Genomic DNA, 16,164 nt, shown 5'->3' with positions numbered 1-16,164 from the left:
CTACCATATTTTACTGATTTCTTAGCTTATTGTTAATTTTTGCATCTGAATCATTCTACCTGTATTCGTCGTTTTCTTGCTGAATGTGGTAGATATTTCTGGTGTTTACCAGTATCAGACTTTCTTTTATTTCCTGAGCATATAAAAAACTTCACTTTCCATCCATATGCCTATTTCTGGCCAGTTAGATGTGAGTAGAATTATGTGTGTCACTTTGGGGCTAAGGAAGTGAAAAGCCCTTATGTGAATGTCCATTCTCTTTCTTCCTCTGCTGCAATGGAGGATGGAGGCAGGGGCCTAGTTTTCAGATGGCAACACAAGATTGAAGCAGCCTGGATCACTGAGTTATCAGCTCTATAGAGTTACCTGGACTACAGAAAATTTTGCCTGAAGAAGATATAAACTTTTGTTGTGTTAAGCCACTGAGATGTGGGGATTGCTTGTTATTGCAGCATATGCCTATCCTATCCTGACTAATGCACTGAAGTGTATCCTTTAATTATGCTTCTAGTAAGGTAGTAACTTAGTCCTTGTGTGTCTGAAGATTTCATTAATTCATTCTCACTCTTAATTGATAATTTGGCTGGGTTTAGAAGTTCAGTTTACAATTACTTTTCCTGCTGCATTTTATCTTTTGGTAGGTATTATTGTTGATGCAATAATGCTATGAGTCTGATTTATCTTTTCTCCATGATGGTTTTAACATTTTATCTTTATCCTTGATGTTCTATAATTGCACTGTGATGTTTTTAGGTTTGAATTTCACCAAATTTTCTGTGTTGCTATAGCAAGCTTCTGAGCTGATAGAAAAATGTCTGATCTTTGTCATAGGAGACTAGGACATCATTGGACAAAGCATTAGCTGAGGCAGAAAAGAGAAGAAAAAGCCAAAACGTAAAAGAAAGTTGTACACTGAAGAGGTTATGCATGGAAAAACATCCTATATTCATGGATTGGAAGACCTAATATTGTTAAGATGGCAGTGAGACTCAGACTGGTCTATGGATTCAACTCAATCTCTACAAAAATCCCAGCTGGTTTCTTTGTAGATATTGATAAGTTGATCCTAAAATTCATATGTTGATCCTAAGTTGATCCTAAAATTCATATGGAAATTCAGCAGATCCAGCAAATCCAAAATAATCTTGAAAAAGAAGAACAAAGCTGGAGGACTCACACTTCCTGATTTCAAAACATATGACCAAGCTACAGTAATCAAGATAGTGTGGTACTGGCTAAGGATAGACTTATAGATCAAGAAAATAGAATTGAGGATCAAGAAATAAAACCCCAAATTTATAGTCAATAGATTTCAACAGGGTACCAAAACAATTCAATGGGGAAAGAATAGTCTTTCCAGTAAGTGATGCCAGGACCACTGGATATCCATATGCAAAATAATGAAGTTGGACCCCTACCTCACACTATATATAAAAATTAACTCAAAATAGATACAGTCCTAAATGTAAGAGCTAAAATTATAAACTCTTAGAGGAAAACATAGATGTAAATCTTCTTGACCTTGGATTAGGCAATAGTTTCTCAGATATGACACCAAAAGCACAAGCACCAAAAAAATATATATATAAATTGGACATCATCAAAATTAAAAACTTTTGTGCTTCTGAGAACACCATCAAGAAAGTGAAAAGACAACCCATAAAATGCGAAAATTTTTTGAAAATCACACATCTGATAAAGGACTTGTATCTAGAATATATATAAAAAACTCCTACAACTCAATAATTAAACAGATAAATAACTTAAAGATGGGCAAAGGATCCAAATAGACATTTCTTCATGCAAATGAACAATAAGCACATGAAAAAGTGCTCAACATCTTAGCCATCAGGAAGATACAAATCAAAACAACAATGAGATACCCATTATACACACTAGGATGGCTATAATTAAAAAGACAGTTAATAATAACAGAGAGGATGTGGAAAGATTGAAACCCTCATACACTGCTGGTGGGAATAGAAAATGGTTCAGCTGTTGTGGAGAATACTCTGGCAGTTCCTCAAAAGTTTAAATATAGAGTTACCATATGGCCCAGCAATTCCACTCTTAGATACATACCTAAGAGAAATGAAAACATTTGTTTCACCCAATAACTTGTACATGAATACTCATAGCAGCATTATTCATAATAGCTAGAAGTGGAAACAACTCAAGTGTCCATCAATGATAAGTGGATAAAGAAAATGTGGTATAGGTACAATGGAATATTATTTTCAACAAAAAGGAATGAAGTGTTGATACATGCTACAACATGAATGAACCTATAAAACATTATGCTACGTGAAAGAAGTCACAAAAAACCACACATCATAGGATTCTATTTATATGAAATACCCAGGATAGGCAAATTCATAGAGACAGAAAGTAGTTTGGTGGTTGCCTAGAACTGAAGGGGCTGGAAGGAAATGGGAACTGACCGCTAAAGGATACAAGATTTCTTTTGGGGGTGATTAAAATGTTTTAAAATTGATTGTGATAATGGTTGCAAAACTCTGAATATACTAAAAACCATTGAAGTATACACTTCAAGCGGATGAGTTGCATGGTATATGAATTATATCCCGATCAAGCTGCTATTATAAAAAAGACTATGAAGGGTCACACTTTGGGAAGCCCAAGTATGACACCAAGTCCCAGAGGAAAGCACAGGCTGAGAATGGGGAGTGAAGCCAGGAAGACTGGAGCCATGTAGACATAGAAACGGAGCCAGAGATGATGAGAAACTTGGGCTGGAGCAAATTAAGGAGATGCTGGAGCAGATGAAGGTGAAAGTTCACTTTTATTGGGGACTGGTCATTTGGTATGTGGGTGGGTCAGCTCAACTGAAATAAATACTGAATTTCTCAGTGTATCAGCAGCCTAATTCTGGGGCTTGTAGCCCCTCTCTTCCTCGTTAATAATGCATATTGCAGATTCTCCCTACTCTTGATTTCCTAGAGATGGAGGAGAAGCTGACCTGTTTCTCCATAGGCTACCAAATATCTGTTGGTAGCAACAGCACTAGAAGCAGTAGTAAAACTAATAACAATAATAATTGCCCACATTGAACAGTTACTATGTGCCAGGCATAGTTTTCCAAAGTGCTTTACATTACTGACCCATTTAATTCCTCATAACAAGCCCATGGCATTAGTAATATCATTATCCTTATTTTACAGATGAGAAAACGGAGGCACAGTGCAGTTAGGTATCTTGCCTCAGGTCAGATGCCTCATGAGTGGAAAGAATTGTTTTTGGTCTTAGTTGGGATAACTTGGTGAAGCACATTCATTTTCATCAAGGCATCACACTGGATTGAAGACAACTGTGGTTTCTCGGATGCCTAGTTCAGCACATAGGGTTTTGGACACACCTGCACTCCAGTAAGGCAAGGTTGGTGTGTGAGTCCCAACTCCCACCAAGGTCCCACAACCTCCTGCCATTTCCAGGGAATGTCAGTTAGAAAAAAGGGAGACAGAAATAAATGCGGCCACTACAGCCAAATCACAGCCCCGGACCTAGGAGCAGGGCAGAGAACCTATCTAGAGCACTTGTTCACTCACTCATTCAAACATTTACCAAGTGACCTCTTGCTTCATGGGCAGGGACTGGGAATATAGAGAGAAGGAAAACAGGGGAGATGTTTTGGAGGAACTCCAAGGCATGGCTCAGTGTGATTACCTTCACATATTGGGGGCGGCCCTTCAAACTGCAGGTAAGTTCCAAGCTTGCAGGTCAGGATTTCATTCCCCACTAAGGTAAAGCCAGGGAGGCACCTGTAGCGTACGATGTCACCTGTCAAGGAGAGACCAATATGGGGATTCCCTGGAGAAGTCTGGGCAGTGCTGATTGGCACCCCTTAGTAGCTTGAATCCACTTTCAGGCAAGACGATCAGTGGCGGGTTGTGTTTTGTTCAGACTAAATTACTAGCTCAACTCCAGTCAAATGACCCAGATGACTGTGGCTCCCCTCTCACAGCTCAGCCTCCTGAGCCTAACAGTGTTCCACATTCTAGGAACTTTTTATAGTGTCTTGCATGGACTTACTTCTCAAAACATCCTGACTTGAATCATGGAAGAAAACTGCTTTCCTAGCTCCTCTGGCTACGTATAGCTAAAAAGAAGAGTGATTGTATTTTGGGTGAAACTCAGTTGAAAGAATACCAACCCTCTTGCGCTGGGCCTATTGTTTCTCTCCACGGACAGGAGGGGGAGATGAGCCCCACTGGCCAGCCCCCACCCCTCCCCGGCCCCTCTCGCCAGCCCCATCCTTGCTGGTTTGGGAGGTCTTACCTATGTTAAATTCTTCATTCTCTGTGACGACTTCAGCATTGGGGAGGATGGTGGGAGGAGGGCATTTGGTGAGCGGATAAGCTGAAAAGACAAAAGCAGACAAGTCGGTGTAAGAGCATCATTCTTGGGGCACGTGGTCATTCATTTGTTCAGTGCTTCACGTTCTCACTCTTCATCCATCCACACAGCAGATATTAACGAGTACTTGTCTGTACACCGGGCAAGATTAGCCAAGCACTATTTTGCTTATCTGCTGCCATCTGTTTTTATTTGCTTTTGATGCAAAAACCAGGAACCATATATCAAGACTAACAATAAAGGAGAGGATCTAAGAAGGCAGTGACGGTGCCTAGCGCTGAAGGGAGGGGAGAGAGCATTTACTGAACACCTACTATATGTCAAGCATTTTCACCCGCTGTCACCTTGAATTCTCACAATAGCTGATCCCCCTGCGAGATGTTCTCACTCTACTTATGAGGAAGCTGAGATTCAGAAAGCTTCAGTTACTTCTCTAAGGTCACACAGGAAGTAAGTGGCACAGACAGGATTTGAATCCAGGTCTGGCTGCTCTCAAATCCCATATTCTTTCCACTACTCAGCATCTAAATGCTGTGTGTGGCTTACGTGGGGGACCAGCAAAGACAGCTTGTTTCTCTTCTGACCTTTGGCTAAACACTCTGGCTTCAGTGGATTTTCTAAACCAGAAGCCATCCCTCTGGGCAGAGACTGGCCTGTGTCGGGAGGGTGTTACCGAGGCAAAGTTTAGGGTGGGCTCATAACTTGGCTTTCTTTCATTATCTGGTATGTGGTTGAGTGCTGGATGTGTTAGCTGCTGTTGCCAATGCTGTTGCTGTTATTATTTCCAAAGTCACTTCAACCCTTGCTGTGTTTTTTGAAATAGCATTTTTTTTTAAATTTACAAATGTAACACATTATCATGAAAGAAAATAGATTTTCTATGAGAAGAGTAAGAGGAAAATTAAACTCATCCATTGCCTTCTCAGAGATAACCACTGTTAACCCTTTACTGTAAATTCTTAGGGTATATGTTTTCTGCACATAGATTTTTCTTTTACAAAATTTGCACCATGTTACATACTTTGAGTTGGTCCTTGTGCACTTACTATTATATTGCAAGAATTTCCCCATGTCATCACATTCCTTCAAAAGTATGATTGAAATGACTTCATAGGATTTAATCATATAATCTACTAAAATTTATTTAACAGATACTCTATTGTTAACCATTTAGATTTCCAAAGTTTTGCAATTTAAAATGAAACTGTGATGAACATCCTTCTATATATGCATCTTTTATGAAGCTTTTTCTTTTTATAAAACTAGGAATGATTAGAGTGTATGACTTTTTTGAAAGTACAGGCATCTCCCACTGAACATCAATAATCCATTCCTGGAAATCAGACATTCTGTGTCAAGATGCTACTAGGAGCCTACTTCCCATTACCTTAAATGGGAAAAAATTATAATGCATAACCCAAGACCCAAAAAGTACTGAAAACTACAAAATACCTATATATATGCAACAAACCACTATGCTAGAAGGTAAATACTTAAAGCATCACTTCATGATCACCCAATGATTAGTACATTTGTAACAAAACAGCAGTTCTATGCATTGCATATTGCACCATGAACATTGCAGGCTTTTCAGCTTGAGACAGAAACCTTAGGCAGAAACAAAGGTTAAATACGAAAGGCACGGTGAGAACGCGTTTGGGACAGCACTGGGTAGTGGACCCTTCACAGTGAACATCACTCCGTGATAACCTCAGAGCCAGTGGCACCTGAAACACCTGTTCCAAATGTTCATGTGGCATTCTGACATTTTACCAATCGTATCTGGAATGTAACTTAAGACTTCTCCTGCATGTAGTTTTATTTAAAATGTTGTATTATGTTTTGAGGATTTAACTTTAATTTTTTCTACAGATGTGTCCACTGAAACACGTCATATTGAGTGACACAAAGCTTTATGAAGCCCTCTTGGGGTTACCAGACAGGTTTAATCTTGATTTAACATAAATCAGGGAGGACCAGTCCTATGTTTGATACATATTTCCATTTTTCTTTCCAGGAAAATTGCTCCAACAGATACCGTCCACAGAACGACAGTTTCTCCAACCCTGGGTGCTGTCATTCTTCTTCCATCTGGTCCATCTAATGATTATCTATTGAGGGTTTGCCCTGGGTCAGGCACTGTGTTAGGTGTGGATGATGCAAGAGTAAAGAGACACAGTCCTTGCCTCACAGAACTTAGAGCCATTGGGGGGAATAGTCATCAATTTTAATCTTTGTCAACTTGATAGACAGCAGAGTACCACTTCTTTTCTTTTATTGGCATTTGACAACCAGTTAGGCTAAATATTTTTTTCATATGTTAATGGACTCTTTGCATTTTTCTTTTTAACTCTTTATTCATGTCCTTTGTCTCTATTTTTCCTATAAATTTGAAAAACTCTATGTACAATATATTTAAGATTGATCTTTGCCTATTATTTCCCAATTTATCATTTGTTCCCATCTATTTACTGCACTCTTTTGACTTGTACAAGCATTAAGTGTTTATTTAGCCAATTCTCAATGTTTTCCTTTATAGAGCTTAAAAAAATTTGATTCCTTCCATTCTCAGCCTCGTGCTTACCTTTAAAACATACCTTCTAAAACCTTCTAGGACACACTTAACTTTCCCAGAAAAAAAAATCAATAAAAGAAATCTCCACCTAAACACAGTGTGGATATTTTATAGTTTGTGGTTATTAGTTTGATCGGGTGATTTCCCATTACATTTTTAAAATTAACTTTTAAAAAATTACAAATTTCTGCTCAATGCAGAAAGCTGGTGGAATACTGAAAAGCAATAAAACAAAAATTCCCCAAGTCCCACCACCTATGACTTTTGATATTTTACAGATAACTCCCCTCCCTTTCCCACCCCCGCACACACACTGCATCTACCATGTTATTGCTGCAGAACTCTAGGGCAGGGAGCCATTCAAGACTCCTGTTTCCTTTTGTCTCCATCCCCTTGTTCCCCTGGGGGGTGAGGCACTGATACAGCTTAGACTCCATTATGTGTTAACATGCTAACTAGTGGGCAGGGCTCATTTGCTTATGTCATGCAGCCATCAGCTCAGCAGTAGTCATTGTGGGTCATTCATTGCACATGGAATTCTTTCCCACTGACACTCTGGATAGTTCCTCCTCATGCTGATGGGTGTGTTGAATTGGCCTTATCTCTAAAGCTTTTAAAGCCAAATTAGCTGCTTCCCACTAGCTATCTATTTTACGTTTGGTAGCAGCCGCACAGCACAGGGAGATAAGCTCGGTGCTTTGTGACCACCTAGAGGGACGGGATAGGGAGGGTGGGAGGGAAGGAGACGCAAGAGGGAAGAGATATGGGAACATGTATATGTATAACTGATTCACTTTGTTATAAAGCAGAAACTAACACACCATTGTAAAGCAATTATACTCCAATAAAGATGTTAAAAAAAAAAAAAAGCCAAATTAGCTTAGGGAAAAATGTAGTTCACTTGGTTCAGTTCAGTTTACCCGATGACTCTAGGCTCTGCATTTGGATTTAGGGTTCAAGCCCAGCTAATATTAAAATGCCTTCCTTTGCCATTATTCCTTGTATATATCTCTTTCTCAAGAACCTCACAAGGAGGGGTGGCTGTGGTCTAGGTTAGGGGTCCATAATCACAGCATCCTTTAGTTATCTGAGCCCCAAAATATCAGTTTAACAATATAAACAATATCAGTTTAACAATATAAACAATATAAAATAAACATTTGCCTTAATCAATGAATTGTATTCTACATGAATGATTTTTAATGACTATATTTTCCTCCATTTGTGTGTGTGTGTGTCACAATTTGCACACCTAATCTCCTATTATTTTATGTTTGGATTGTTTCTAATTTACCTGTTATAAATAGCACTTCGAGGAATATCTTTATACACATATTTTTGAACAATTTCCAGAAGTAGGATTGGTGGGTCCTAGATCATTGTTAATTAGGAAACCTGGGTGTAAGTAACATAAATCAACTCAGGGTAGAAGAAGCAAAAGAAGCCTCTTCGAGAAGAGTGAACCCAAGGGTGGATTTGTAGCCAGACTTCATAAAGGTAGAGGACAAGGAACTGAAGGGCCACCAGGAACCCAGGGAACTTTCCCATGTGTCTCAGTGATTCTCTTTCTGCACACAGGGCTTTTCTATTTCTCAGTCTCCTTGGACGGTAGAAGACAGGCAATCCATTGCTCCTGGATTTGCATCTTCTCTCTTCAGGAGACGAGTCCAGGCAGAAGCAGAATCTCTCAGGTTCAATTTCAAGTTCCCAAAAGAGAGCATCTGATTATCTCTGCTGGAGTCAGGTCAGGTGCCCACCTTTATTTCCAGCTACTATTTCTGGGGTTGGGGGTGTACGTGGAGGGGAGTCACGATGTGCAAACATAGCTGACAGGTGCCCACATGAGAGGGGCTGTTAAGGACAGCATTATGAGCTGGGCACACACCTGAAAATAGTTCCACTGCAGTTAATCACACTGTGTTAACCTTTTGATACATATTCTCAGCCTGCCCACCACTAAGTGGACTGCTCCCTGCAACCTTCCCAATAGGCTTATCATTTAAAAATTCTCATTACAGATTATTCTCTAATATGAAAGAATCCATTTTTTCCATTGCATGCTTTTTGCTTTGAATTCTACATTTTCTTGTTTCTGTTGTGTTTGCCAAATGTCACCACCCAGCCTTTTATTTTAAAGCTGTCATATTGTCTTAGTTGTATTCCTGGTATGGAAAATCTAGTTATATTGTGTTTAATCTAATTTAAGGGTCTGTATTTTTAATAGGGAATTGGGCTTTAATAAATTTGTATTTGTCATAATAATTGAACTATTTTATTTTGTGCTTATTCTGTGTTTCTGTATCTCTGTTTCTACAGTTTTCCTTCCTTTTATATGTGAATTGTATTTTGCTTCATTTTTTTCTTTTAGCAATTTGGAAGTACTACAGTTGATTTTTAATTTATTAATGACTAAAATGTATAGTTGGAACCCTTCTTTTCCTAATTATAAAATCAATAATTGAATAATATCTATTGATTCCACCTCCATGGAAGATTAATCAATGCTTCCCATTTTTATCTTTTCTTTTATACAACTTCCCTATATTGAGTTACTGGTTCATCCTTTGTTGGATGGCTACATCCTTGAGTAACAATTCAAATTAAGACTTTGGTTGACACTAATTTTAAGCTCTTGGATATCTGCAAATGACTGTCTCTTGCCCAACAATTTATTTTTTCTTGAACATCTCTACAAATGCCTCCTTTATTTTCTGGAATTAAATGCCAAATATAATTATCTGAGAATTGTTGATTTTGGCTCCTTGTAGTTGATTTTCTCAGCCTGGATTCTAGTAGCTCTCCTACACCCTTCATCCTTATAATTTGGAAAACTTGCCAGGCTGTTTTTGATTTCTCCTGGTATACAGTGAGCTCTTTTATCCTATATGCACAGATTTTCCTTCATCTCAGAAGAGTTTTATTATTTCTATTCTATCCATCAGGTTCTTTTACTCATAAATACTTCTTATCAGTACGTTGGTTCTTTGGTCACTGGATCTCTTTATTTACCATCTTCTTTATCATTTTCAAGTCCTTGTCCTTTTTCCTCTTCATGTGGAGCTTTTCTGATTTGTCCTCCACATCTCTGAATAGTTTTTCTACGGCGTCAGTTCTGCTCTTTGCTGGTTCGTATGCCAATTTAAACTGTGCAATTGCATTTCTTTTAAACCTTCTTTTTTATAGCTAGCTCCCCTCGTAAATAAAATTTTTAATTTAAAACAATCACACGGGTGTAGGAAAAGTTGGAAGTATAGTACACAAAACTTTTCTCATGAACCAGTTGAAAATTAAGTTGCCAACATGATACCCTATAACCACAGAATGTTTTAGCATGCATTTCTTATAAACAAGCACATTCTCCCACATAACCACAATATAAGCACCAAAGGAGGAAATTAACACTATGTTACTGCCACCTAATCCTTACATTCCATCCAAGTTTTACCACTTGTCTCAATAAAGTCTTTAATAGCAAACGCATCCAGTTCAGAACCATACGTTGCATTTCGTTGTCATGTTTCTTAGTCTCCTTTAGTCTGCAACAGTTCTAAAGTCTTTCCTTGACCTTCCTGACTTTTACACTTTTGAAAATTATATGCCAGTTAATTTCTAGTATGTAACACTGTATTACATACATTACCCTCAATTTAGGTTTGTCTGATTCCTCATGATTAGATTCAGGTTGAACATCTTTGATGGGATGATTACAAAAGTGATGCTGGGTCCTTCTCACTGCATCCTATCAGGTGGGGTATGATTTCCCCTTTTATTAACCTCTCAGCCAGATAGCTCTTATTTGGAGTCCATGTTACCTAGATTCTTATGCTGGAAGCAGATACTTTCCAAAATTTACTTCTCTTTCCTAAACTATATGTTTCCAAGGGCATTTTTCTCTGCAATTCTAATCCTATTTTGTCATTAAAAAAAAAATCCTGTAGAATATTGCCATAAGTCTCCTTAAGGTATTTTTCTTCTTTTTGGTTCTTATATGAAAGGAAATTTATTTAGGGCTAATGTTTGGCTATAAAAAGGCAAACAGGGCTTCCCTGGTGGCGCAGTGGTTAAGAATCTGCCTGCCAATGCAGGGGACACGGGTTCGAGCCCTGGTCTGGGAAGATCCCACATGCCGCGGAGCAACTAAGCCCGTGAGGCACAACTACTGAGCCTGCGCGTCTAGAGCCAGTGCTCCGCAACAAGAGAAGCCACGACAATGAGAAGCCCGCACAACGCGATGAAGAGTAACCCCCACTCGCCACAACTAGAGAAAACCCACGCACAGAAACGAAAACCCAACACAGCCAAAAATAAAATAAATAAATAAATAAATTTATTAAAAAAAAAAAAAGGCAAACATTCTTTCCCCCATCCCATTCCCAATCCCTATTTGCAAGTCAGCCTCCTTCTTTTTCTTTAGTTCTAGTCTCAAATACCAACTCTTAAGACACATTTTCCCCAATTATTCTACATGAAGTAGATTCTCTACCTTTTCATTTGCTATCTTACTTGTTTCTTTCATAGCACATATTACAAATTGCAAAGATTTTATTTGTCTACTTACTTGTTTGTTATCTCTTCTTGGGGGAAGAAAGCTGTATGGGGAGCAGGCATTTCACAGAGCAGGAAGCATGAATAGACAATGAAGATATGAAAGGATGCTCATCCTCATCTTCAACATAAAAGTGAAATGCTATCCACCAGGTTGGCAAAAATTTAGAAGTCCAGTAAAGCCCAGTGTTTGCAAGGATGTAGTGCAACAGAAGCTCTACCTCTGTTGCTAGGAAGAGTGTAAATTGTTATAAGTACTTTGTGCGATCAATTTGGCATTACTTAGTAAAACTGAATAAGTGAATACTTACAACCTCACAATTCCACACAGGCATGTACCCTAGAGAAACTCTTGTCCACAAGAAGGAATGTACAACAATGCTCATATTGTTTGAAATAAAATAACTTGAATGCCTATTAACAGTAGACTAGATAAATCACTATTTTCACACAATGGAATACTAGACGGCTTTGAAAAATGAACTAAATCTAGTCACATGCATCCGCATGAATTTCAAAAGCTTAATTTTGAGTGAAAAAAGCAGGTCACAGAAGAACACTTATTGAACAATTCTATTTACATAACAGAAATAACATGTGAAATGAAACAGTATATATTTTTGAAGACATACACCTATGGAGTAAAATTATAATGCAAAGCAATGAATGGTTAACAGAAAATTCAGGACCGTGGTTAACTCTGGGGGTCGGGCAGGGGAACGTCTTCGAGGTCGTGCACAGGGGCTTCAAAGGCACTGGTGTTCTTTTTCTTAGGCTCAGTGATGGGTGTTCATCTTATTCTTCTTCTTTAAATGGCACATGTATGTTACACACAATTTTTACACATTGCTATATTCCACAATTTATCAAAAGCCCTATGAGTGGGTGGAAGGTGCCTTCTTGCTCACTCGGCCCCTGGCAAAGAGCCTGTCCCACCCGAGCCCATTGGCCTGGGCCTAGCAGTAGATCCTCTCGCCCAGGCCCTTGTCTGCTCTCTAGTCAATGAGGCCTTGGACCATGGTCTGAGCAACCACCTAAGGGTCTCATGTCTCATCTGAGGGCATCAGGGGCACAGTGGCCAGGACACACACAGAAGCAAGTGCTCTCCTGGGCAGACTTACTCAGGAGAACTCGGGAAAAAGGACGCCCCAGGGCAGGGCTGGGCCTCCTTCACCTGGTCCTGGCACAGGTGAACGCTCAAGAGCAGGGACCGGAGATCTGGCCTAGGACTGAGGTGATTTCATATGGATCCTGTTAATCTCTAAATATAATAATAATGATGATCATGATAATGATGATGATGATTATTAACACTGCCATTTATTGAGTATCTTTTATACTCTGTGCCTAGAGCTAGGCATTCCCATGCATGATTTCATTTAACTCTGTGAGGTTAGGTACTGATATGATTCCCATTTTGTGGATAATGAAATCGAGGCTCAGAAAGGTAAACAACAGACCCACAGTCACATAGCTAATATGTGGCAGAGATTTGAACCCAAGTCTGTGTGACTCTGGAGTCCACACTCTATCACTCTATGGGCAAGTCACATGGAGTCAGAATGACATAGCCTTCAAGACCTGGGTCCCATTAATGGGGTGAGAAGTGTGCCCAACAAGAGGGGTGTGGGTACCAAGGCAGATTGAGATGGTGGGTTTCTCATCTCCATATCATGCTCACCTGGGCCCAAGCTCCTTGGGGACAGCGGCTGGAGCTTCCGATGCTCTCAACAATGTTTCTGTCTTTCTGTCTCGATATCACTAACTCTCCCAAGGGCTTAGGGCTGAATGCATTCATGTTTCTATAAATGCACGTGTGAAGCAGTAACACCGTGCGGTCCCACTGGAGCAGTCAGTGCAGAGCTACAAGGACTGGGTTCTCCTCCCAATTATAGCCATGCAATTTTGGGCAGGCCCTCCTGCCTTCCTTGGCCCTCATTTCCTCATTTGTAAATTGGGGGTAATAACAGCTGCTTAACTACCTCACAGAATTCTTAGAGGTCACAAACTCCAAGCCCCTCATTCCGCAGGTGAAGAAACTGAGCTCTCAAGCTGGGGAGAGACCTACACAAGGTCAGACATTGACTTGAGGTGGAGCCAGGAATAAAGTCAAGCCTTCCTGATTTCCAGTCCAAATAGATGCAATGTTCTGCAACTTGTAAACAAGGGGGGTTATTTCATGGCTGGGCACAAGCCCACGGAGAACTTTTTATAAGTTTTTCTATGCTGTGTCCACTCTAACAAAAATGAGGAAATACCTGGGTCCATAACCTTGGACTTTTAGAAGAAAGTAGGCTGTCGATAAGGACAGATGCACCCTGCATTGTTCATGCTCCTCTACTTGAATTCTCCCTCATTCTGTCTGTGCACAGTAGTTCCTGTGGGGTTGACAGAGGCCCTGGATTCCTCTGGAGTGGGACAACCCTGTAGAATGTGCTGAGGGACAGGGTGGGGCACAGGTAAAGGGATAGCGCAGCCAGGGAGCTGGTGTGAATGATGCATAAGAAAGAAGCCTCACCCTGCTGCCTCTGAACTTGAACTTGGTGCCAAGGATCAGCGTCATGGGTCTCTCCACCCTACTAGTGTGGAGGGGAAGGAAGACTCACATTTATGGAGCCCTGTGCTGGGAGCTCTCACATACCCTACACATTGAATTCTCATAACCCTGAGGACACTGAAGCAGAGAAGCGATGCTACTCTTCCAAGTCCCACAGCTGGCAAACGCGGGAGCCAGGAGTCAAGCCCAGGACTTGAGAGTCTGCCCACACCCCCCCGTCCCCCCCACAGGCTTCCATACTGACCAGAGAAACCTATGGCGAAGATCCCACCCGCAGCCGCATCACGGTGGAACTTGAGCAGGACCTGGTTGGATAAGCTGTGCAGTGTCTTCTTGGCCAAGCTGTGGCTGAAGGCTCCGAGCTGTGGGGCTGTCTGCTGCGGCCCATCCCTGCAACAGGAAAGAAGGTCCTGCACGTCACGGGTCACCATGCTTACCTGTTCCACCTGGTGTGTCAGCGGCCTTCAGTGAGCAGAGAGACATCCCTGTGTTGCCTTCCCTGGAACCTTATCCAGTCCCTCCCATTTGTTCTTAGCCATTGTCTGGAAACTAAGTGAGAAATCAATCCAGGGCAGTCAGGTGACAGTTATCCAGCCCTGGAAATTTTGAGAAGAGAATCCCACTATCTTCTGCTGATTCCCAGAACCTCCAAACAAAGAAATGTTTAAATTATATCTTTGTCCAAAGATTCAGTGGTTTGGAAAAAAAGCTGTCTAGGAAACTGCACTTATCAACTAATAATTCACATTCCCATTTTAAAATTAACTCAAGATACGCTAACTATATAACTCAGAGCTGAGCTGGCCAGTTTGGTAACCACTAGGCTACATGGGACTATTTACTTTTAAATTATTTAAACTTTAATAAAGTTTAAAAATCAGCTCCTCAGTCACTCTAGTCACATTCAAGTGCTCAATGGCCACATGTAGAGTGGCTGCCATATTGGACCTCACAGATATGGAATATTTCTCTCACTGCGGACAGTTCTGTGGTCAGCACTGGCTCAGCATGAGATGACCAGTGGGATTTCACAAAATCCCACTCCAAAGCTCTTTCATTAGTTCAGGTAGCTTATCTTAGGTAAATGTAGAATTTTGGTTTGGACTCTGGAAATACTGAGAAAAGTCTGCCCGTCTACGCCCTTTCCCATTCCCACACCCGTTGGTACTTTGACTGACCCCCAGCAGGACTCCAGGTTGGGAACCATTGTCTTGCCATTCCTTTCCCTCCAAGGAGTCAAAAAGGCTAATTGAAGCTGAGTCCTCATTCCACTATGTTTATCTGAGACCCAAGAGGCTGACAGCCATTTAAAACCATTCTGCTCGTGGTATTCTGGACAAATAGATGGGTGACCCGGTTTAGAGACCAGTTAGTGCCCCTTTCTCATTGGCTGCTGACATGGCAGCTGGTCCTACCAGATGGTGATGAAGTCTCCAGAGGGCTCCATCTGTAGCAGGCTGATGTTGAGGCGGATGCCGTGACCAATGGGTACGGTGATCAGCCAGACACAGTCCTGGGAGCTGGAGTAGGGACTGGGAAAGCCCGGGGAGTACACAGTGCCATTGAAAGAGGTGACGTTCCCACCACAGGGCACTGCCAGGGAGAGGACACAAACACAGATGAGTGCTGGAGATCACCTCCCCCCTGAGAATTCAGATGACATCCTGATGCAGTCCCAGCCCCCAGCACGAATCATCCTGCTCCAGGAGGCTGGGCGGGATGGGGAGAGGAGATGGGGCTGAGGGAGGGCCAGGCCTGGCTTTCCCTGCTGTTCCCAACACACCACAGCCCGAGTGGCCCTCCATCTTCAGTGCAGGTCCTCTGTGGGCCTGCCTCAGCCCCTGGCCCCCCTCTTTCTCTTTCTTGTGGAAGAGACCTGTCCGGAAGGAAGGACACACCAAAGCTACCTCCTCTCCTTTCCTAGGAATACTAGAGTCAGGGCTTCAGTACTGTTGCTGGGAAGAGGTAAGAAATTATGATAGTATCTCTTTCTTTCTCTTTTTATTCTGAGATTCTTGGAGTGGTACTTTTGGTCTTGACTTAAGAGTTGCGGATTCTTGCGGTGAGGCTATGGTTGGGTTCAAATTATGGCTAAACCATTAATTGACTAGAT

The 16,164-nt window shown here is 41.1% G+C and overlaps 1 protein-coding gene across 6 annotated transcripts in view; it reads right to left on the bottom strand.

Annotated features, from left to right (window-relative positions):
• The window catches only part of CSMD2 (CUB and Sushi multiple domains 2), a 661,810-nt gene that overhangs the window by 97,085 nt on the left and 548,561 nt on the right, over positions 1 to 16,164 (bottom strand). For all 6 annotated transcript variants that reach the window (XM_061184511.1, XM_061184512.1, XM_061184513.1 and 3 more), the window contains exons 43-46: positions 15,467 to 15,644; positions 14,296 to 14,441; positions 4,297 to 4,377; positions 3,685 to 3,798 (exon numbers count right to left, since the gene is read on the bottom strand). In XM_061184511.1, the coding sequence (XP_061040494.1) occupies positions 3,685 to 3,798; positions 4,297 to 4,377; positions 14,296 to 14,441; positions 15,467 to 15,644 (519 nt within the window). The remainder of the gene's footprint in view (positions 1 to 3,684; positions 3,799 to 4,296; positions 4,378 to 14,295; positions 14,442 to 15,466; positions 15,645 to 16,164) is intronic.

The sequence above is a fragment of the Eubalaena glacialis genome, chromosome 3 (genome assembly GCF_028564815.1).
Source record: "Eubalaena glacialis isolate mEubGla1 chromosome 3, mEubGla1.1.hap2.+ XY, whole genome shotgun sequence".
NCBI classification, from domain to species: Eukaryota; Metazoa; Chordata; class Mammalia; order Artiodactyla; family Balaenidae; genus Eubalaena; species Eubalaena glacialis.
This window is presented reverse-complemented; position numbering and strand designations above follow the sequence as displayed.